Source organism: Coregonus lavaretus (genome assembly GCF_964263955.1).
Source record: "Coregonus lavaretus genome assembly, chromosome: 1".
In the NCBI taxonomy this organism is placed as follows: Eukaryota; Metazoa; Chordata; class Actinopteri; order Salmoniformes; family Salmonidae; genus Coregonus; species Coregonus lavaretus.
This window is the reverse complement of record NC_139988.1, coordinates 28,293,069-28,318,562: the sequence shown is the minus strand read 5'-3', so window position 1 is coordinate 28,318,562 and position 25,494 is coordinate 28,293,069. Positions and strand designations below refer to the sequence as shown.

At 41.2% G+C, this 25,494-nt stretch overlaps 1 protein-coding gene across 1 annotated transcript in view; it reads right to left on the bottom strand.

The window, feature by feature from the left end:
* Positions 1-25,494, bottom strand: part of LOC311132944 (golgin subfamily A member 7B-like) — a gene marked incomplete at both ends in the record, with an annotated part of 56,923 nt that overhangs the window by 24,053 nt on the left and 7,376 nt on the right. The window contains 2 exons of the mRNA XM_084166337.1: positions 4,194-4,346; positions 5,662-5,787. Of these exons, the coding sequence (XP_084022463.1) occupies positions 4,194-4,346; positions 5,662-5,787 (279 nt within the window). The remainder of the gene's footprint in view (positions 1-4,193; positions 4,347-5,661; positions 5,788-25,494) is intronic.

The window sequence follows — 25,494 nt, the reverse complement described above, 5'->3', positions numbered from 1 at the left end:
CTGATTACACATAGCGTGCCAGAAAAAGAAGAAAAAAAACTGACCAAGACAGTTGGTGATTGTTCGGAGTGAGCGTGCGCGGTAACAAAGTTCCCTCAGCCTGCACTCATAACTAATTCAGTTATTGAGCCAATTCAGTTTATTTCCCTGCATCAAATGGCCTGTTTCCAAACCGGTATCGGTAACCAGTCAAACCTTAGTACACATGTGCTATCTTAATTTGACCAGAGTCTTACAGCAGGAAAATAATCCTGCAGCAACAGGAAATGTGAATTATTATGTGGATTATAATTAATAGATATTTTTTGTAAGGGGTTGATACATTTTTAGTTAGGATAAATCAGGTCTGACATTTTAAAGTAGAAACTTTAGAAGCCTTTTTAAACCTTGAAAACTACAATTTTCATTTCCTGCTGCAACAGAGTGATCAAATTAAGATAGAACACCTGTAGGTGGAAGTCACAATAAAACCTGCTGACTTCAAGAGTCACGTGCACACTGCACACTAGCCATACAGACAGATGCAGCATGTCAGAACAGTTGTAATTCAACCATGTCACAGTTCACACCTCTGAAGAGGTGAGGCATTTCTGCCACTACCACCCTGTGATCACTACCCCTTTCTCTTTGGCAGAATGTCTCAGTGTTTCATGTGAACTTCCCATGCCCATAAGACACCAGCCTTTAGACCAACTGTTCTTAGTGTCGCCTAACACTGACACTGCATTGGCACTCTCAATTCCAAATTGGTTCAAATAACCTTGCTTCTCACAAGTACGTGTGTATTCGTGTGTGTGGGGGGGGGTATGTGTGTGTGTGTGTGGGTGTGAGCGTCTGTGTGTGACACCACCTCTTTGATCTACTCACCCTGGTCTCACAGTGTATATAAAACCCCATAGAGCCTGATCAAACTGAGAGACATGGTTAGATTGAGGTCAGCAGAAGCATGGCACATCAGCATTGTAACTGTCCACAGGAGCATGGACGGCTAGCGCTGCATAAGCAATCCAGCCGTTGTGATTGATGTTAGGTTAGCGTAGCGTGTTAACGATAAGATGCTACGCTAAGACGCTAACGTAACATCAATAACAGCAGCTGGATAAGCTACGTTTCGCAAATGCTAACATCCACTCTGGCATTACGAGACATCAATCACTAAGCTGTCATTAGCACTGACCTGAGAACAGATCAAGATGTTCCTCTCCTTTTCTTTTCTCTCCTCTTCTACTTTTCTCTCTTTCTTTGCTCTCCCAGAAGAGAGGAAAAGAACCGTCTGCTCACTAGAAATAGACTTAGATTGTGGACGTTTTAAAAAGGTCCTGCGAACGTCAATATATGCCTTCCTCGGCGCTCACAAAATAAAATAAAAGCAATGGCCCAGCGCTGGGCGCAAACTCATGATGCTCGGAGCCGGAATCTGCTGCTTAGACCACTACACCACCGCAGTTCACAATGCTCTAGCAAGCCGTGAGAATACTTGATGACGGTAATAGTGCGTCGTTTTCTATTATTTTGTTTTAAGACCCATACATCTCTACATTACTCCCCTTTTGTTTACAAGAACCTACTTCATAAATGTCCATCTTATCTAACTTTGCAGTTGAAGTATAGACACCTGAGTTGCCTAACCCGTTCACAGGATTGGTTAACTCTTTGTAACGTAGACACAGGGAGTCAGGATGCAGGTGCAGTTGAGGTGAGTTTAATAATAACGAACATGGAGCGATACAAAACAAGAGAAGCGTCTGACATAGAAACATAAACAAAAATACCTGATGACTGATAACAAAAGAGTGCTATATAAAGGGTAAGTTGTCAAGGGAGTAATGAAGTCCAGGTGTAACTGATGATGAGGCGCAGGTGTGCGTAATGATGGTTGCCAGGTGTGAGTAAAGATGGGTTGCCATGACCGGTGGTTAGTAGACCGGTGACGTTAAGCGCCGGAGCGGGAGTGGACGGACACTCTTGCGGTTCCTAGGATCTCCACCGAGCTAGGTAAATCTGCTTTTAGTTTTAATGCACTGTATTGCACCGTATTGCTGGAACACAATTAAAAATACATTTCATCTTTATGTTCTGGTGCAGTAATTTCAAGTATTGATTGGGGACTTACAGTATTTGTGGAGGAATGTCACTGTTTTTCTGGGTGATTTGTGATGTTTTATTTGCGCTTCCCATGACTGTGTTTTTGTATTTTAATGTGTATATACAGTATATATAGGTTGGATATAATGTGTATATTTATGTTTCATATACACTGCTCAAAAAAATAAAGGGAACACTAAAATAACACATCCTAGATCTGAATGAATGAAATAATCTTATTAAATACTTGTTTCTTTACATAGTTGAATGTGCTGACAACAAAATCACACAAAATTTATCAATGGAAATCAAATGTATCAACCCATGGAGGTCTGGATTTGGAGTCACCCTCAAAATTAAAGTGGAAAACCACACTACAGGCTGATCCAACTTTGATGTAATGTCCTTAAAACAAGTCAAAATGAGGCTCAGTAGTGTGTGTGTGGCCTCCACGTGCCTGTATGACCTCCCTACAACGCCTGGGCATGCTCCTGATGAGGTGGCGGATGGTCTCCTGAGGGATCTCCTCCCAGACCTGGACTAAAGCATCCGCCAACTCCTGGACAGTCTGTGGTAAAACGTGGCATTGGTGGATGGAGCGAGACATGATGTCCCAGATGTGCTCAATTGGATTCAGGTCTGGGGAACGGGCGGGCCAGTCCATAGCATCAATGCCTTCCTCTTGCAGGAACTGCTGACACACTCCAGCCACATGAGGTCTAGCATTGTCTTGCATTAGGAGGAACCCAGGGCCAACCGCACCAGCATATGGTCTCACAAGGGGTCTGAGGATCTCATCTCGGTACCTAATGGCAGTCAGGCTACCTCTGGCGAGCACATGGAGGGCTGTGCGGCCCCCCAAAGAAATGACTGACCCACCGCCAAACCGGTCATGCTGGAGGATGTTGCAGGCAGCAGAACGTTCTCCATGGCGTCTCCAGTCACATGTGCTCAGTGTGAACCTGCATTCATCTGTGAAGAGCACAGGGCGCCAGTGGCGAATTTGCCAATCTTGGTGTTCTCTGGCAAATGCCAAACGTCCTGCACGGTGTTGGACTGTAAGCACAACCCCCACCTGTGGACGTCGGGCCCTCATACCACCCTCATGGAGTCTGTTTCTGACCGTTTGAGCAGACACATGCACATTTGTGGCCTGCTGGAGGTCATTTTGCAGGGCTCTGGCAGTGTTCCTCCTGCTCCTCCTTGCACAAAGGTGGAGGTAGCAGTCCTGCTGCTGGGTTGTTGCCCTCCTACGGCCTCCTCCACGTCTCCTGATGTACTGGCCTGTCTCCTGGTAGCGCCTCCATGCTCTGGACACTACGCTGACAGACACAGGAAACCTTCTTGCCACAGCTCGCATTGATGTGCCATCCTGGATGAGCTGCACTACCTGAGCCACTTGTGTGGGTTGTAGACTCCGTCTCATGCTACCACTAGAGTGAAAGCACCGCCAGCATTCAAAAGTGACCAAAACACCAGCCAGGAAGCATAGGAACTGAGAAGTGGTCTGTGGTCACCACCTGCAAAACCAGTCCTTTATTGGGGGTGTCTTGCTAATTGCCTATAATTTCCACCTGTTGTCTATTCCATTTGCACAACAGCATGTGAAATGTATTGTCAATCAGTGTTGCTTCCTAAGTAGACAGTTTGATTTCACAGAAGTGTGATTGACTTGGAGTTACATTGTGTTGTTTAAGTGTTCCCTTTATTTTTTTGAGCAGTGTATATATATATTTTTTTATATCTATTTGTAAAAGAGACCTGGCCTCAATATGTCTTCCCTGTTAATAAATGTTAAATCATTTTTTTAAAGCCTTCCCCAAACCATACCCCTAAGCTGTTAACCTTTGAGATGTTTTTGTTTTAACCCTGTAACCACGCGGAATTAACCCTGTATCTACGTGGAATTAATGCGTCACAAATAGACGTTCATCCATAATACGTCGAATTTCAAAGGGAAGTGGAGAGCGAAGTGTCTCTCTCTGTGTGTGTGTGTATTTGTATTTATTAGGGATCCCCATTAGCTGCTGCTATTCTTCCTGGGGTCATGCGTGCATTCTTGCGTATGTCTATGTCTGTGTGTGTGTGTGTGTGTGTGTGTTTGGTACCTTCTCATAGCGTGTCTCCATACAGAGGAAGATGAAGTAGGCTGTAGCGCACGCCAGACATCCCTCCATGTAGGACTGGCCTCCGACCTTCTCTGCCTCTGCATAGTAGGTGTTCAACGTCTTCACTGTGTCCTCGAACAGCGTCCGCTCGATCTACACACACACACACATGCACATGCATTCACATACACGCACACAGGTACATATGCAAGCACACACAAACAGGCACGTAGGTGCGCACACACACACACACACACACACACACACACAGTTAGCAAATCAGCACTATTAAAGAATGAATGCTCCATCTGTCAGGAGACTGCTACACAAACATACACACACACACACGCCATATGTATACCAGCACGAGGCTTTTTTGTGAAACTGTGAGCCATGATACACAAGCTGTTCTTCCACCACCACACAAGGACACAAACACACACACACACACACACACACACACACAAGCACGCACAAACACACACACACACACACTACCCCCCACCAGTCACATTCTGTTCTTCCAAAATACCCTTTCGTCTACCGATTTAGAAACACATGCGTCACTTGTGGCATTCAAGGATGGACGAAAGAACCTTGAAAGGCTCCAATTCTAGAAATGTGAAAACAAAGTGAAGTGACAAAGCAATGCCACACAATATTAAGAATGTAAAAAATAACTCTGTCTAAATGTTTCAAAGCAACATCTTACAGTGCCAAATATACCCATCCTGTCTGACATTTGTATTGTCACTGGTTTAAAGCAGTGCTATGATCAATTTGTTACACTTCATCTGTACTTGGATTTGGACATTTGGAGAGGAAATAGCATGGAAGTGTCATTTACTGACAGAACTGCATATAATCTCAGTCGCTCAAAGCTATCTGTTCCTGAAACGATACCTCTCTCCCTCCTCCCTTCTAAATCCCTCTTCTTCTCCCTCCCCCCTCTCCTTAGACTTCCCTCCCCATCTTTGTATGTAAAATGATCTACCCCCCCTCCTCCCTACCTCCATTTTTGCTATCTCCCTCTCCGTCTACACCCCACCTTCCAAGCCCTCTCATCCACCTCTCCCTCCCTCCCTCTCTGTGTTATTGAGATGTATGAGCCTGAATCCATAAATAGTCCCTGTGCTGACATCTTTTATCTTCTCCCTTCCTCTCCTCCTTCTTCCTTCTCTCCCTCCCCTCTCTCGCGCTCTCTCTCTCTCTCTCTCTCTCTCTCTCTCTCTCTCTCTTCCCTCTCTCCCTACTGAGTTGTTAGTGACCGCATCAGGCCCATCACTCTTCCTGTGGCTCAACGCCCTGTGTGTGCGTGTGTGTGTTTGTGTGTGTGCGTGCGTGCATGTGTGCATCATGTACCTGCCTGTGTGTGTGTGTGCATGCATGCCTTTGTGTGTGTATGTGTATGTGTGTGTGTGTGCGTGTGTTAGTTTGTTCATGTGTGTGCGTGTGTGTGAGTGCTCACCCTGCTGGCCAGCTCGGACGGGAACTTGGTCTGGAAGCGGCAGACGGTTCCTTCGCTGTAGTCTCTCTGGATGAACACCTTGGTGGCTAGAGACGGACTCTGCCTCAACTCCTGGAGGTTATGGAACTGTGGAGGAAGAGAAAGGGGGGAGAAAGAGAGCGATGTTGGAGAGAGAAGGGGTGAGAAAGAGAGAGATGGGAGAGACAGAGAGGGGAGGGAAAGAGAGAGATGGGAGAGACAGAGAGGGGGGAGAAAGAGAGAGATGGGATAGAGAGAGGGGGAGAAAGAGAGAGATGGGAGAGACAGAGAGGGGGGAGAAAGAGAGAGATTTGAGAGACAGAGAGGGGGGAGAAAGAGCGAGATGGGAGAGAGAGAGGGGGAGAAAGAGAGAGATGGGAGAGACAGAGGGGGAGAAAGAGAGAGATGGGAGAGACAGAGGGGGAGAAAGAGAGATGGGAGAGAGAGGAGGAAGGGGAGGAACAGAGAGAGATGGGAGAGACAGAGAGGGGGAGAAAGAGAGAGATGGGAGAGAGAGGAGGAAGGGGAGGAACAGAGAGAGATGGGAGAGACAGAGAGGGGGGAGAAAGAGAGAGATGGGAGAGTGAGGAGGAAGGGGAGGAACAGAGAGAGATGGGAGAGAGAGGAGGAAGGGGAGGAACAGAGAGAGATGGGAGAGAGAGGAGGAAGGGGAGGAACAGAGATTGTCAAGGATCAAGGAGACAAAACACACACAATACACTGACACAAATTGAAATTGAGAAAATACTGCAATGTTATGTCTGTCTTATACTGCCCATCAGCCACTGAATGGAAATAGGTGAGTAAAATAATGTCTCTGAACCACAAAGAACTGAAGCCTACCAGTAGAGTCAAGCATACTTACAGTACTGAATGTCACACCCTGATCTGTTTCACCTGTCTTTGTGATTGTCCCCACCCCCCTCTAGGTGTCGCCCATCTTCCCCATTATCCCCAGTGTATTTATACCTGTGTTCTCTGTTTGTCTGTTGCCAGTTTGTTTTGTTCGTCAAGCCTACTAGCGGTTTCCCCATTGCGCCTGTCTTTTCTAAAGTTCCTATTTTCTAGTTTTCTGCCTGCCCTGACCCTGCCCTGGCCCTGCCTGCCGTTTTGTACCTTTTGGACTCTGATCTGGATTACTGACCTCTGCCTGCCCTTGACCTGTCATTTTGCCTGCCCCCTGTACTAGTAATAAACGTTTGTTACTTCAACACTGTCTGCATCTGGGTCTTCCCTAAAACGTGATACTGAAAGAAGGATTGATATATCATATTTCTACAGGCAGTTTCACTGAGCTGTGTGGTATTTTATATTATAAACCGGGTAGTTTGGGTCCTGGATGCTGATTTGCTGATACAGCATGTCAGCCGTGTGTATATCAGACAATATACCACGGGTATGACGCAAAAATTATTGTTTACTGTTCTATTAATGTAGGTAACCAGTTTATAATAGCAATAAATCACCTCGGGGGTTTGTGGTACATGCCAATATACCATGGCTAAGGACTGTATCCAGGCACTCTGATTCGCGTAGTGCCTAAGAACAGCCCTTAGCCGTGGTTTATTTAAGCAATAAGGCCCGAGGGGGTGTGGTATATGGCCAATATACCACGGCTAAGGTTTTTTTTTATGCCCGATACAACACAGAGTGGCGCAGTGGTCTAAGGCACTGCATCTCAGTGCATCTCAGTGCTAGAGGCGTCACCACAGACCCTGGTTCGATTCCAGGCTGTATCACAATCCGGCCGTGATTGGAAGTCCCATAGGGTGGCTCACAATTGGCCCAGCGTCGTCTGGGTTTGGCCGGGGTAGGCCGTCATTGTAAATAAGAATTTGTTCTTAACTGACTAGCCTAGTTAAATAAATAAAAATATATACACTACTAAGTTTTAGGACACCTACTCATTCAAGGGTTTTTCTTTATTTGTACTATTTTCTACATTGTAGAATAATAGTGAAGACATCAGAACTATGAAATAACACATATGGAATCATGTAGTAACCAAAACAGTGTTAAACATATTTGAAATTCTTCAATATGTGTTATTTCATCATTTTGATGTCTTCACTATTATTCTACAATGTAGAAAATTGTAAAAAAAAAATGAAGAAAATCCCTTAGATGAGTAGGTATTCTAAAACTTTTGACCGGTAGTCTATATACCACACCCCTTCGGGCCTTATTGCTTAAATATACCATGGCTAAGGGCTGTTCTTAGGCACGAGGTGCCCCGAGGTGCCTTATTGCTATTATAAACTGGATACCAACATAATTATAGCAGTAAAAATAAATGTTTTGTCATACCCGTGGTATACGACGGCTGTCAGCCAATCAGCATTCAGGGCTCGAACCACCCAGTTTAGCCAATATACCACACCAATATACCACACCCCCTCGGGCCTTATTGCGTTAATAGACAACATAGGAGGAAATGAACGGCATAAGCACACACGCACGCACACACACACACAATATTGCATTAATCTGTCAACAACAGTGCAGGCTCATAGGTCCCATAGGGCTCTGGTCAAAAATAGTGCACTATATAGGGAATAGGGTGCCAATGGAGCGCAGCTATATACTTCAGGTTTGGAGAAGGTGAGTGAGTCAAAGTTAGCTTGTCCCGTGAATATTACAGGATTATTAACCTCTCTGTGAGGAGAGGAGTCAGAGACAAGGGGTCCACAAAGTTTATATTTATAGAGGAACACAAGGACAACAATCTAACATGAGTGTGTGTAATTTCTACCTCAATTCCGAAGTGTTTCCTTGACAGAAGTGTTGACGTTTAAATATGATATTTTACAAAATATTATTGTGTGTATTTTTCTGCCAAGGACTGATGATTATATTGATTCTTGCCAATATTTTGGGAGCTGCTAAGGCTAATGAATCTAACAACAATGATGTAGCCTAAAGATACATGATCTTAGAATGAACATTTGCGCTTCTACATTCACTATCTGTTCTACACTCTGAGAAATAAGGATACGGTTAGGGTACAGTATTGTTCCTGGGGTTACAAAAATATCAAACGACACATAATGTACCTTCAGAGGTACACATACAATCTCACATGGTACTGTTCAGTACCTTTTAGGGTACATGTGCAGATAATCTAGTATAACGGTAAAACATTTTTAACAAATATTCTGAATATAAAGGTACAATCATCACACACTCTCAAAAACCACACCCATCCTCATCATATCTCCCAGCATGCTCTATTGCAAGTACATTTTTACAATTGTTTGTTTCAATGTGTGTCTTTGCATGCATATTGATTGTATGATCTTATGCTACACAAAGATAAATAACATCCCCACTGGGCACAAACTGGTTGAATCAACATTGTTTCAACGTAATTTGTCAAGGTATTGTGACGAGGAATCAGCAACTGTTGTTTTGATGGTGAAAATTCAACCACAGGATTACGTCATCATGGTTACCAATTTTCAACATAGACAAACCTTGTATAAAATATACTGAATTTGTACCTTGAAACAACGTCAGATCTTACATTCACTGTTGCTATCGAAGTCATACCAAAGGGTAAGTTTAACAGAACAAATGAAATATAACCATACTTTATAAGTATATCATCAATGATACTATTTAGGCCAATATAGCATTTGCGATGTCATCAACAGCTCTTGTTTCAATTCAACCCAGGGTTCAACTAAAAATGGACGATACAGGCCTAGGGTTTCAAGCTTTGGTTGATTTAAATGTAATCTTCAAGTTAATAATTTATATGTTGGATTCACGTCTCCATCGCAACCAAAAATCTAAGTTGAAGAATAGGACTAAATCAAATCAAACTTTAAAAGTGCATTTCAAGTTTGATTTGATTTGATTTAGTCCCATTCTTTAATTTAGATTTTTGGTTGAGATGGAGACGTGAATTCAACATATAAATTATTAATTTGTAAACTGGATATTGAATTGTGTTTGATTGTCAACGCAACCACATATCAACATTTGAAGAACATGTAGGCTTTATTCTGCTTGTGCCACTGATTTCTATCTGTGCCACTGATTTAGTCTGGCTTTAATTCCAGTTTGTCTACAAATTAATAATTGCGAAAAAAATAAAATAATGTTGGATTCCCATCTCCAACTCAACCAAAAATTGAAGTTAAAGAATATAAGCCATTGGCTCAGATGAAACTATCCAAGCATTAGATACATCTCCTTTAAATGTTGATATTTGGTTGTCACCAAACACAATTCAATATTACTTTTGTAATACAGCAAAGTTAAGGCTATCTTACAAACTAATGTAACAGGACTTATTCAACCTTAAAATTAGTAACACATCCATGGCCACATTCTGAGGAAAAGCGTGCATGTTCAAGATAACATGCATAGAAGTTACAACACATACTCTATGCACAACACTTAGATGACCTCTTAGATGTTAAGTCCCCTATATGGGGAACTTTGAGCGGTTCTGGACTGATTCCAACTGACATTTTGGTGTACAAAGCGCTCTGTGAACGTTGTAGGATCACGTGCCTTATAGTGCCAGAAATCCCCATCTGTCTGCTCTCCGCTCCCACTCTCTCAGCGGGGCTGACTTGAAGTGTCAGGTTTCAGACCCCACATTTGCATAGGGAATGACGTGCCAAATGTTCTGACCTATCCAGACAAATAATCGATTTGCGCTTCCTCTGAGCGAATGAGACCAGCCTGTGTGATGGCATATAAACAGTGACAGTCCAGCCTGTGATATTCTCAGCCGGATCTAGAGCTCTCAACATGAAAACATACTAAAAAATTTCATAGAATTTAAACAAGACCATTATATCTTGGTCACAGATGGACAAAATCACTTTGTGCTTAAAGCAAAAGTTGTAACGAGTCTGCACACATTGAATGGTGTCTCTGCGCCGCTCAGTGGACGTTGCAAATGTTGCCGGTCTGTGGAGATCTTCACAATTGCTATAATAATCTGTGCATTATCTCTAACAGCATTGATCACTTGCACTATGTACTTTTAATGTAATCTATGCAATCCAGGTCCTTTGGTTATACTATTAGATGAAGCACAGTGGTAACACATTAAGTTATATATAAATATATAAAAAATCTGACATTGTTTTTCATTTTGGAATTTGGTTTTAGATGGTTGAAAGCATAGTGATGACACAATGGGAATCCAACCTCTGGCTGTCTTTTTGAGTGGGTGAATAAAGGTTGAAATCTCATTGATCAACATCTCAACCAAATATTACCCAAATGTCCATGTTGAAATGATGTGGTCTGTTAGTTGGACTTGCAGTTCATACCTGATGGTTGTTCCCCTTTAGGTAGTCTCATTTATCACATTTTCCCACCTTAAAAGTTCGTATTGGTGTTTATCCTAACTGACTGGATTCCAATAGGAAGTACATATCACTTTGCAAGCCAGCATAATGTAACTTGTCCAATGTAGTCTGAAAACCAGGAGTTTCAGACCACTGTGTTGGGGTAAAACTAGGCTGTCAAAGTGCCATGGCCATCCCAGTCACCAGATCTCAACCCAATTCTCAACAATGGGGTCACATCCCTCCAAAACAGTTCCAGACACTTGTAGAATCTATGCCAAGGTGCGTTAAAGCTGTTCTGGCTCGTGGTGGCCCAACGTCCTATTTAGACACATTATGTTGGTATTTTCTTTATTTTGGCAGTTACCTGTACATGTATGTAATGCAGTTTAATTTTAATGTTAAAATATTCACTTAGGCACTCACTTTGCAAAGGATAAAGAACTGAAAGCCATTGAATGTAACAAGTCTCTGTCACTGACAGACACAGTCAAGGAAAGGCACCCTGGGAAATATGCAAATAAGCCTATACACGCTACAGTGTTAAAACAACACCAATAAACCATTTTAGAGGTACATTTTTGCCACGAAAAAGGAACAAACATCCTTTTCACTGTGGTGGTACCACAAAAAGGCAAATTTGTACCTTTTCTAAAGCTACGCTTTTGTACCTGTACTATCTTCTCCCCTACGGTACACTATTGGTCTTTTAAGGTATGAATTGCAAGTTTACAACTATGTACCTATAACTAAAGGTACACAGGATGTACCTTATAGGCGTTTGTACCCCTTTAAGAACAAGTCTAAACCTTTATTTCTGATGGTGTAGGTTTGTAAATACTATACAGTTTGTGCTTTCATCTCAGCCAGGTCACCCGCGATACAAGTCAGTATTCGACGACAATCCATGTCAGCTGGTGATTGTCAAGCAAATAACTGCCGGTCTCACGGTAATTGACCGTTAATTAACATAAACACATTTAGCATCTCCTGTCTTCCACACAAGCCACTGATGCAGACCTTTGGAACATCTACAATTTAAAACGTCTAATAAATCCATGTAATATAGCTTACACCATCACAATAAACCCATTATTTATTTTAGACAGGCCTAAAGAAACATGATATGAACAGAATAGCATACTCTGCATTGTCCATATGTTAGGCCCTGATCTGGCTATGCCATATGGCTGTGGGCTACACTAGTTCATTTAGCAGACAAGATTTGCTTAGAATTCCATAGCATTATTTTATATTGTTTTATAGTATGAAGAATACAATTGAACATAGCTGAATAAAACAGTAAGGATATTTTCTCCAAACGAGAGGGAGTGTGCACATGCGGCTATTCTGTGTTGAGCAGTTAACAAAGACACAGGTACTCCTATATGCTTAATTTAGAGTTATTTATGTAACTTTAGTTGTGATACAAATGTTGGGCTGTATGTTCTGATTTTTAATACATTCTAAGGCTGCATGATGCGACTAATGATGATTTGAAAAAGGTTGCATGAAAGGCATGAGCTCTGCTTTGTTTTTTGTACACACTTCAGTCTCTCATTCACAATTTGACAAGCACTTCCGGCTGCACACACTTTGTGTGGCCATAATCGGCCAGTAGCCGTTATGCCCTTGGGCGGAATTTAATAATTATAATTTCCTTCTCCCCGCTGCGTGTTCCGAAGCACCTCTCACATGGCTCTCAGTCACTTGATTGGATCTTTCTCACAGGCTACAAGTGAAGACAGACACATCGGGGACGCAACTGCGCACGTCCTTATCCAATTCCGAGGCGCTTATTGAAGATATTGGAAGAACTTTCCACATTTACTTTTCGTCAGCCAATAAGATGAGTAGGCCTAACGAACAGCAAAAGCACTAGCCTATGTCAATCTACTATCCACCATAGTACAAAAGTTGACCTATTCTATCCTGTGCGAGAAATAAATATTCCAAACATAGTCCGGGACAATTAATACAACCACTATCATACAAACACCTGTTTTAAACAATGAGCCTGATGCAACAGATCAGAACATTTAGCTTAAAATGTTGATAAACTATTAGGCTATTTCGTCACATTATAAGCGCAGCAATGCACACTCAGCAGTAGGCTACAAGCACGAATGTTCCATTAGCAGGAAAACACCATTCTCAAAAGTGATCACAAATGCGATTATGCATGTAGTGCTTTTATTATAAAGGTGCATTTTTATGGTGAACATTATCTTCCCCAAACTTGAAACTGCGTATGTATGCCAGTTAGGCTCTACAGCCATTATAAAGTGGATGAATGTGCTTCATTTTAAGAATTTATTTGGCCACTTTAGTCGTGCTACAAACCTTATCAAAACATATAGGCCTATGGGCTAGGCTTCATGAGGTGTGTGACTATGTTTTGAAAAAGTCGCAAAAACAAGCATGCGCTGTTTGCCTTAAGCTGGGCATTATTCACAAGTGATAATATATAATTCACAAGTGATAGGCTAATATTGTCACCCATCACACTACTCTTGATTTAATCTTGTCTTTACATATCCTAAATAATATATGTGTGAAACTTGTTTTGATTTAGAATAGACCATTATCATGCACCTGTCTCGAAACAGGGGCAGCGGGAAAAATATATGTCATCTATGCACTTAAATAGCGATTGGAGGACGCTTTTCTCGTGGTTAATTTTCATGCCAGCCAGGTAGGCTTTACTCCTCTTTAAAGAGAAGCAATGTCCTTAATATTAGGACGGTTGAGAAATAAATATAGTAGGCCTAGCCTATAGAAAGCTGATGGGATCTTCCTCTTTTTAATAGAGGCCATCACTCTGTTTTCTCACGCAATTGCATAGACTATAGAAATGTTGCGCAAAATGAGCTCATGGGCTAATGGGCTCTCATGAAGTGTTTGATTAGATTTTCGATAACATTTGCATTGATGTCAGAGTGATTAGCGGGACAATAGAGTGCGGAGTACCAGGCAGTTAGCAAGTTTAGTAGGCTATAAATGACCATCAGCAGGTTCAGAGCTTGGAGAAGCCTAATTACCTTTACTAAACAGTCACATGGAATTTGACTGCCATCATGACTCGTGACTGCCTGTGTGGCGGTAATACGGTCACCGTAACAGCCCTTGTCGGGAGATGACGTGGAAACTGGCCACTACGGGCAACAGTGAGCAATGTTACTTTCAAGTAGGTTAATGCCTAAACTTAACCCTAAACACTTCGAAATTTGACGTTTGAAACAACTTTGAAATGTTATGTTTGAGAAACATGGATGAACGTCTAATTCTGACGTGAGACTGTGAGAGGTAGTTGGTCATCTTACTGGAACTTATCTCAAGATGAAAACCTCCCATTTCACCACTTTCATCTAAAACAGGCAGGTGAAAGCATCCAGACACAATACAGTACAGTCCCCTTAAAGTCTTGGATCTCTCAGTCGCTCTCAGTGGCCACAATCGCATCTCCCTCCATTCCTGCCTCCCTTCATCCCTCGCTCCTTCCATCTCTCTGCCATCCCTTTCTCCCTCAGTGGCTCTAAATATCCTTTTTACCATCATCGCCTCTCCCTCCATCCCACTTTCTTTCTCTCCCTTTCTATTAATAGACATTAGATATCAGCAGAAGTTTATACACTAATTTATCTGACAAAGCCTCATTAGAGGGTAATATCCCCCCCCCCCCCCCCCCGTGTGTGTGTGTGTGTGTGTGTGTGTGTGTGTGTGTGTGTGTGTGTGTGTGTGTCTGTGTGTTGGTACCACATAGTATTTCCAAACAGAAAGCAAACATATCGGCATGTTCCAATCACAGTCACTCATTTCACAACACATCAAACACACAAACGGACAAACACACACACACACACACATACAAACAAACACACCGATAAAAAATATTGTTGACAATGACATAATAACATTATTTGTGCTATAAACATTGTTAAAGATCAAACTCACAGTGACCAAGACCTCATTAAGATCTTATTAACAGTGATGTAATTACCATACTAATTACTTGGTCCTACACTGTTGCTAGGGGAAGCATGAAATAATCTGTCCTAACAGCAACGGAAACGGGCCTAAGTACAGAGTGAGAGCGGGGGGGAGAAAATAAATAATTAAGAGACGGAGCAGAGAGAGAGAGAAAGAGAGACAGAGAGAGAGAGATATGACTATGGACTTGCAGGCATACAGATATCAGTACCTTCTCTTTTCCTAGAGACACAAAGCTCTGTACAATCAAATCAATATCGACCGATAGAACTGAAAACTGCGGACAGCCTGCTAACAAACATTCTCCTCATTGGCATATGTTTACAAAGAGTAACTTTACAGGTGGGCAGGCTTCCGGTAGACAAGATGGCGTATTGAACACACAGCGGTAAAAATCACCTCAAGATAAAAACATAATATTCAATATCAGTAAGTTAGACTAAATATTAGCACTTCATATATTCGAGGGTAATAACATTCAATCTGGATAATAACACAAAACAAATCATAAGGCTAGAGATATTTATCGACAAATATTACAACAACACGCAACACCCAAACATGACAGAAGATAAACAAGGAGAATCAATCTCCAAGAGAAAACGCGACTCGTCGACTGATACAGATGATTTATGCTTTTCACCACTGGGACTGGTAAGTGTGGAAAGCGACCTGTTGAAGTCGATAAATGACAAACTGGGCATACTAGAGTTGGTCAGTAATGATGTAAAAGAGTTGAAGGCGAGTCTTGAAATGAGTGACAAGCTGCGATAATGGAGAAAGATACAAAAAAACTAAAAGAGACAGTCACTAAGATAGAAACGGACGTTAAGGAACTTAAAATGAGAACAACTTTCTGAGAGAAGCCTTACTAGACATGCAAACTAGATCGATGAGAGAAAATCTAGTACTTACGGGTATCCAGGAAAAAGAGAGATAGGTAACCAAGCCTATTGTGAAGGACTTCTTTCTAACAGCGCTTCAAATCCCACTCGAGGCTGTCGATAACATCCAACTCGAACGTGTACACCGTTTCGGACAAAGAGGACAGAGATATGAGCGTCCAATCGTTGCCAAATTTGCTTTTTTTAAGGATAAAGTAATGGTTAAAAGCCTAGGTAAAAGACTTGCTGGCACCAAAATAGGAATGAATGATCAGTTCCCGATGGAGATTGCAGAACGGCGCAAAGTTCTGTACCCATTCTTCAAGGAAAATAGATTAAAAGGGAAGCATGTTGCTCTCGTTGTCAATAAACAGTTTATTGACAACCAAATGTACCGCGACACAAAGACTACTCCATGGCTATTCTGAAAGTTCTAATAGAGGAGTCGAATAATGGAGCACCCAATACTAGCCATGGTAGGGATTGTAATAATAAAGAACATTTATAGTATGTATAGTATTTTATAAAAGGATAAAACGGTATTACAAGAAAAGAGAACAAGCAAAATAATACATCTTCAAATACAACTAATTAGAACACATGTACTCAATCAACATAGTGGAGATAAAAACATAGCGAACAGAAGACATAGAAGGCACAGTATGTGGGTACGTGTGGATGAATTGTGATGGAAGGTATGGTGTGCGTTTTTGTGTTTGAATAAGTGTGGCATTAAGAGAGTGAGCAGGGGTTGTGAGAGAGAGCTTTCAATTTTGTGCAGATGAGGGATATACATTTTAAAATATAGTATACATCTAATCTATTTTTTTATTGTCCTATCATGATGGAACGATCCCCAACCCTATATCCTAGACACCCACCTGAGTGACCCATACACCAAAGAGAAGTACCCATCTGTTTTATGGACCTGCTGTGAGTTGCCTATATGCAGCCTAAACAGAAGAAAAAAATGCGGTCAGAGACCTACTTGAGCAGCACCGCCCTCTCAAGATTCTGAGCCTGCCTGGCAGGGTTGGTCCTACAAAGCCAGAGCCCCCTGATGGGAGAGCATAATATACAAGGAAATTCTCAAAGCTGCTAATGAGAACCTTGACGACCTTGTACCTAGCCGGTGGGGATTCCACCCAGGTAGTGGCAGTGCTGGCAACACTGGCTGCAGTAACCCATGGGGAGGGGGTCACACTCAGACAATCAGAGAGGGGGCTTATTATTGTGGCACAAGTGGCACAAAATAATCAAAGGTCTGACTGCACGGAGATGCTTGGGAAAAATGGTTACAACGGGGTACCAGAGTGTTTGTGTCTCAGGTGAAGAGGGTGGATCTGATCTCCATCACCTAGGACTTGACATAGATTAAATAGATTGCTCAAATCTCACATTGTTGTCCATTGTTGCTCAATCTTGCATGCTTTCTCAAACAGCTGTAACTGTATATGCATTCGTAAATCAGGTCCTTTCTTGAGTTGGGCTCTGGGATTTAACAACTGTTGAGCATCTGATCTTATGGTTGATTGTGGAGTTAAGGTTTGAGTGTGTTAGAGTATGTGCGTGTATGTTTATCCCACATCTGTTGCAAGGGGGTAAGGATGTTAGGGAGAATATAGGATGAACCACAATAATTGTTTGCTAAAATAATAATTGCTTGTCAAAAATGTAATGTAATACAATGGCAATCCGGGTTATAGGTTAAAATCCTACGCATGAACTGCCGACATTATTACGCATATTAATCGATAATGATGGAAAATAAGATATGCAAGATATTTGAATGGATATATATATATATTGAGGTGAGAGCATTGGAAATGCTTTTGGCGGTTGACCTGCTTCTGTTTTGTGGGTGGCACTGTGTGCTGTTTTCGATGGATGGGTCCTGGCCTCTCGGGGGCCTAGGGATTCGGGGGGACGGGGGTGGTATGCTGATCACTGGGATGACGGCCCAACTTGGGATGGGGAGGGGCTTTAGCGGGGGAATTAGTGGAGAACAATTGGAGGGTTACTTAGTAGCAATGCAAATATCATGGTACAGCTATATGGACAGTCAATCGCTATGGTATTTTTTATTGGTAAATTTACAAACATATATAATGATAAATAGATTTGAAACGTGTATCCCATTATGGTATGTGGTGAAATAAGTATAGCCAGTTATAATTGTAATGGCTTAGCAGATAATAACAAAAGAAGAACAATATTTACATGGCTCCAAGAGAAGGAATATAATATATTTTGTTTACAGGAAACTCATTCAACAATTCTAGATGAAGTTGCGTGGAAAAAGGAATGGGGGGGGCGAAATATACTTCTCCCATGGGCAAAGAAACTCAAAAGGGGTGATGATATTAATGAACAGTAATTTCGATCCGAATGTGCAAATTGTCCAAACAGATATGCAAGGTAGATGGATTATTTTAAGTATGTTATTGGACCATAAACAAATATGGCTCATTAACCTTTACGGACCAAATAATGATGATCCACACTTCTTTGACAATATATATAGTAAATTATCAACTCTGCAAGCAATTCAAGACTCTACTATTATGGTGGGAGATTATAATACAGTTTTAAATAGCTCAATGGACCGTAAAGGAAATCACACTACAAACAATCACCCTCATGCTCTTCAGGAAATCGTGAATGTCATGGATACATTAGAACAGGTAGATATATGGAGGCTGATCTAGTGAGATATACATGGCAGAGACTCAGTCAAGCTAATCGTCTTGACTTCTTTCTCATGTAATTCTCGTTGGCACCAAAAGTTTAAAAAAGTGTTGATAGGGGACAGAATGCGGTCGGACCATCATATAATTGGCATATACATTACTCTTACTGAATTTCCACGTGGGCGAGGATATTGGAAATTTAATCAAAGCCTATTGGATGATAACTTGTTTTTAACTAGGACAGAGGAATTTATAACAGATTTTATCCGACATAACATAGGTACAGCAAATCCCCTTATTGTATGGGACAACTTTAAATGTACCTTTAGAGCCCATGCAATTCAGTACTCATCTCGAAAACAAAAGCAATTTAGGTCAAAAGAGTCCACACTAACAAAGGAAATAGAAGGTCTAACAGAACAGATAGATAGCAATAAAAACTGTAACATAGAGGCTCAGAATAAATTAGAGGAAAAACAAAAAGAAATGGAGAAACTTATTCAAGACAGATCAAGTGTAATATATTATCAAAATAAAGCAAACTGGATGGAATATGGGGAAAAATGCCCCAAATTATTTTTTTATCTTCAACATAGGAATGCTACCAAAAATAATTTATTGAATCTGGTTACAAATGATGGAGTCACCCATGATTCACTAAATTATATTTTGAAATAGGAAAAAAAGTACTTTAAGCATATGTTTTCATTTCAGTCGCCTCCATCTCCTCTAACTGAAGCAAATTGTAGATAGATTTTTTCTATTGATAATGTAAATTTTACAGCCATACAGAAAGACTCATGTAAAGGTGAAATTACAGAGGAGGAACTTCTGGATGCAATTAAAGACTTTAAGTCCGGGAAAACTCCAGGGTTGGATGGCATACCAGTCGAGGTATACCAAACCTTTTTTGATATACTCAGAGGACCGTTATTAGCATGTTTTAACCACTCCTATGTAAATGGTAGATTATCAGACACTCAAGAAGAACGTCTGATTTCATTATTACTGAAACAGGATACAAGTGGAAAATATAAAGTTGAGGCCCCTTACACTTCAGTGTTGTGATGCAAAAATCCTAGCAAAATGTATAGCGCATAGAATTAAAAAGGTATTGTCGGACATTATTCATTCTAATCAGACAGGTTTTTTACATGGGTGATACATTGGAGATAATATAAGGCAAGTACTGGAAAAAATAGAACACTATGAAAAATATGGGAAACCAGGCCTACTATTCATAGCAGACTTCGAAAAGGCATTAGATAAAGTACGACTGGGGGTTATATATACAGTGAGGGAAAAAAGTATTTGATCCCCTGCTGATTTCATATGTTTGCCCACTGACAAAAACATGATCAGTCTATAATTTTAATGGTAGGTTTATTTGAACAGCGAGAGACAGAATAACAACAAAAAAATCCAGAAAAACGCATGTCAAAAATGTTATAAATTGATTTGCATTTTAATGAGGGAAATAAGTATTTGACCCCTCTGCAAAACATGACTTAGTACTTGGTAGCAAAACCCTTGTTGGCAATCACAGAGGTCAGACGTTTCTTGTAGTTGGCCACCAGGTTTGCACACATCTAAGGAGGGACTTTGTTCCACTCCTCTTTGCAGATCTTCTCCAAGTCATTAAGGTTTCGAGGCTGACGTTTGGCAACTCGAACCTTCAGCTCCCTCCACAGATTTTCTATGGAATTAAGGTCTGGAGACTGGCTAGGCCACTCCAGGACCTTAATGTGCTTCTTCTTGAGCCACTCCTTTGTTGCCTTGGTCGTGTGTTTTGGATCATTGTCATGCTGGAATACCCATCCACGACCCATTTTCAATGCCCTGGCTGAGGGAAGGAGGTTCTTACCCAAGATTTGACGGTACATGGCCCTGTCCATCGTCCCTTTTGATGCGGTGAAGTTGTCCTGTCCCCTTAGCAGAAAAACACCCACAAAGCATAATGTTTCCACCTCCATGTTTGACGGTGGGGATGGTGTTCTTGGGGTCATAGGCAGCATTCCTCCTCCTCCAAACACGGCGAATTTAGTTGATGCGAAAGAGCTCCATTTTGGTCTCATCTGACCACAACACTTTCACCCAGTTCTCCTCTGAATCATTCAGATGTTCATTGGCAAACTTCAGACGGCCCTGTATATGTGTTTTCTTGAGCAGGGGGACCTTGCGGGCGCTGCAGGATTTCAGTCCTTTACGCCGTAGTGTGTTACCAATTGTTTTCTTGGTGACTATGGTCCCAGCTGCCTTGAGATCATTGACAAGATCCTCCCGTGTAGTTCTGGGCTGATTCCTCACCGTTGTCATGATCATTGCAACTCCAAGAGGTGAGATCTTGCATGGAGCCCCAGGCCGAGGGAGACTGACTGTTCTTTTGTGTTTCTTCCATTTGCGAATAATCGCACCAACTGTTGTCACCTTCTCACCAAGCTGCTTGGCGATGGTCTTGTAGCCCATTCCAGCCTTGTGTAGGTCTACAATCTTGTCCCTGACATCCTTGGAGAGCTCTTTGGTCTTGGCCATGGTGGAGAGTTTGGAATCTGATTGATTGATTGCTTCTGTGGACAGGTGTCTTTTATACAGGTAACAAACTGAGATTAGGAGCACTCCCTTTAAGAGTGTGCTCCTAATCTCAGCTCGTTACCTGTATAAAAAACTCCTGGGAGCCAGAAATCTTTCTGATTGAGAGGGGGTCAAATACTTATTTCCCTCATTAAAATGCAAATCAATTTATAACATTTTTGACATGAGTTTTTCTGGATGTTTTTGTTGTTATTCTGTCTCTCACTGTTCAAATAACCCTACCATTAAAATTATAGACTGATCATGTCGTTGTCAGTGGGCAAACGTAAAAAATCAGCAGGGGATCAAATACTTTTTTCCCTCACTGTAAATGCCTGGAGCATTTCAATTTTGGACAATCTCTTATAAATTGGGTTAAAATCATGTATAGTAACCCTAGGTGTAAAATAGTAAATAATGGCTATTTCTCAGAAAGTTTTAAACTGTCAAGAGGAGTGAAACAAGGTTGTCCACTATCGGCATATCTATTTATTATTGCCATCGAAATGTTAGCTATTAAAATCAGATCCAACAATAATATCAAGGGATTAGAAATCCAGGGAATAAAAACAAAGGTGTCATTGTACACTGATGATTCACGTTTTCTTTTAAATCCACAACTTGAATCCCTCCACAGCCTCATAGAGGATCTAGATACATTTTTTAACCTCTCTGGATTACAACCAAATTATGATAAATGTACTATATTATGTATTGGATCACAAAAAAATAAAATGTGTACATTACCATGTAGTTTACCAATAAAATGGTCTGATGGTGATGTGGATATACTCGGAATACATATCCCAAATGAAATAAATGATCTCACTCCAACACATTTTAATAGAAAGTTAGCAAAAATACAGTGGGGAAAAAAAGTATTTAGTCAGCCACCAATTGTGCAAGTTCTCCCACTTAAAAAGTTGAGAGAGGCCTGTAATTTTCATCATAGGTACACGTCAACTATGACAGACAAATTGAGAAAAGAAAATCCAGAAAATCACATTGTAGGATTTTTAATGAATTTATTTGCAAATTATGGTGGAAAATAAGTATTTGGTCACCTACAAACAAGCAAGATTTCTGGCTCTCACAGACCTGTAACTTCTTCTTTAAGAGGCTCCTCTGTCCTCCACTCGTTACCTGTATTAATGGCACCTGTTTGAACTTGTTATCAGTATAAAAGACACCTGTCCACAACCTCAAACAGTCACACTCCAAACTCCACTATGGCCAAGACCAAAGAGCTGTCAAAGGACACCAGAAACAAAATTGTAGACCTGCACCAGGCTGGGAAGACTGAATCTGCAATAGGTAAGCAGCTTGGTTTGAAGAAATCAACTGTGGGAGCAATTATTTGGAAATGGAAGACATACAAGACCACTGATAATCTCCCTCGATCTGGGGCTCCACGCAAGATCTCACCCCGTGGGGTCAAAATGATCACAAGAACGGTGAGCAAAAATCCCAGAACCACACGGGGGGACCTAGTGAATGACCTGCAGAGAGCTGGGACCAAAGTAACAAAGCCTACCATCAGTAACACACTACGCCGCCAGGGACTCAAATCCTGCAGTGCTAGACGTGTCCCCCTGCTTAAGCCAGTACATGTCCAGGCCCGTCTGAAGTTTGCTAGAGTGCATCCAGAAGAGGATTGGGAGAATGTCATATGGTCAGATGAAACCAAAATATAACTTTTTGGTAAAAACTCAACTCGTTGTGTTTGGAGGACAAAGAATGCTGAGTTGCATCCAAAGAACACAATACCTACTGTGAAGCATGGGAGTGAAAACATCATACTTTGGGGCTGTTTTTCTGCAAAGGGACCAGGACGACTGATCCGGGTAAAGGAAAGAATGAATGGGGCCATGTATCGTGAGATTTTGAGTGAAAACCTCCTTCCATCAGCAAGGGCATTGAAGATGAAACGTGGCTGGGTCTTTCAGCATGACAATGATCCCAAACACACCGCCCGGGCAACGAAGGAGTGGCTTCGTAAGAAGCATTTCAAGGTCCTGGAGTCTCCAGATCTCAACCCCATAGAAAATCTTTGGAGGGAGTTGAAAGTCCGTGTTGCCCAGCGACAGCCCCAAAACATCACTGCTTTAGAGGAGATCTGCATGGAGGAATGGGCCAAAATACCAGCAACAGTGTGTGAAAACCTTGTGAAGACTTACAGAAAACGTTTGACCTGTGTCATTGCCAACAAAGGGTATATAACAAAGTATTGAGAAACTTTTGTTATTGACCAAATACTTATTTTCCACCATAATTTGCAAATAAATTCATAAAAAATCCTACAATGTGATTTTCTGGATTTTTTTTCCTCATTTTGTCTGTCATAGTTGACGTGTACCTATGATGAAAATTACAGGCCTCTCTCATCTTTTTAAGTGGGAGAACCTTCACAATTGGTGGCTGACTAAATACTTTTTTCCCCCACTGTAGATAAGATCTTGCTACCATGGAAAGGTAAATACCTGTCAATTTGTGGAAAAATCACCCTGATTAACTCTTTAGTATTATCCCAGTTTACCTATTTGCTTATGGTCTTGCCTACGCCTAGCGAACAGTTTTTGAAATGATATGAGAAAAAAATATTCCATTTTATTTGGAACAGCAAGCCAGACAAAATTAAACGTTCCTATTTATATAATGAATATGAATTCGGAGGACATATGGAAATGTCTGCTCTACCCAAAATTACAACAAAATAATTGCAGCATTACCGCAAAAATGGAAAAGGAAAGTGGAAGGGGGAAAAAGTAAGCAACTTGTCTGTCGGCCTTGCATTAAAGAATATAATTAGTTAAAGAAAATTGTGATAACTAAAAAAGTATACCAGTTTCATTTAAGGACCAAAGGATTGACAGCCGTCCCATATAGATTGCAAAATAGTTGATAATAATCGGAGGAAGTTCAGGAGTAAAAACAAACTAAATATAATTATTGTAGAATTTGACTGTGTCCATAAAATGTATATAGTATGTATGGGCTGGAAGTAGAGGCCTAAGCGTTGTTGTTCACTAGTTTACTCCAATTGCGGAAGGGGTGGTGGGGTTGGAAAGTAATGAAGGGAAATATAATTTTTTTAAGGATATGTGTGTGTGTATGGATGTATATATAATAATATGCCATTTAGCAGACGCTTTTATCCAAAGTGATTTACAGTCATGTGTGCATCAATTTTTACGTATGGGTGGTCCCGGTGATCAAACCCACTACCCTGGCGTTACAAGCGCCATGCTCTACCAATAGAGCTACGAGAAAGAAAACATGTGGGGGATTGGAAGTGATGCAGACAATTTCATTGATGGAAGTTACAATCTATCTGAAATATTAAAGCTGATCTACCCCCTAAAAAATTAACTAAAATAAAAAAATTGAGAAACTTTACATGCTGTTACAACACAAGACATTACAAACAGTCATTGCAGAATGTGTAAGTGATCTGTGTGAATTATACCAATGACCTTAGCATTAGATACCACTCTGCTCCTCCCAACTGAGCTAAACTAGAACCTTTCATGTGCAGAGGTGGTTTGGTGAACTACGCTCGCATGACTAACATTGCTTTAGGCCTGAGGAATCGTGTTAGCTCCAAAAATGTTGTTGAGGCTCTTAGGCGACTGGGGTTCGAAACCATGTCCGTCATATTCATTGGAGGCCGTGTAATCTAAACAATAGGCTAAATAGGTTTGGCACACATTCTGTACTCAGCTAACCGCACAAGAGGAAAGCTGCATTTGTGCAACCGTAAGCATGACACTAATCATGAACACGCGCACACGTACAGTAGATGCCTCCAAGGCCACTACTCATGAATTTATCATCTTTGCTTTATTTCTCATAAAATGCCAGAGGGGAAAAGAGGAGAGGGAGAGAGAAGAAGAGAGCCAGGCTCAGGCAATCCTCAGTCAGTCCCATGAGATTACTGTTTCTTTCTCTACCTCAGGTTATTCCTCCTTCCATCTTTTTTTCTCTCCATCCTTCTGTTGCTTGTTTACCACAACAAGCGTTCTTCTTCTTTCCTCGATGTTGCCTTTGAGAGTGATGAGGTAGCTACAGGAATTTGAATAGCATGAAATACAAAGATGTTATGAAGCTTGAAATTGAAACTGTAAATGGTATTGTCAAGCTGCATATTATAGATATATTTCAGGGTATTCATGTACTTGCTCAGGGGTCCGGTTAACGTAGAATTTTGCGTTTTTCACGCAGAAAGAAAATTTTAATGCATAAGAAATATCTTGCTGCGTTTTGTAAATGCAGATCTAAAATGCTTCTTAATGTAATTTCTGCTCAGCATCAGACACATTTTGTGCTTCAGTTGCACTTCTCCACTTGGATGAGAATTCACGAACGGGC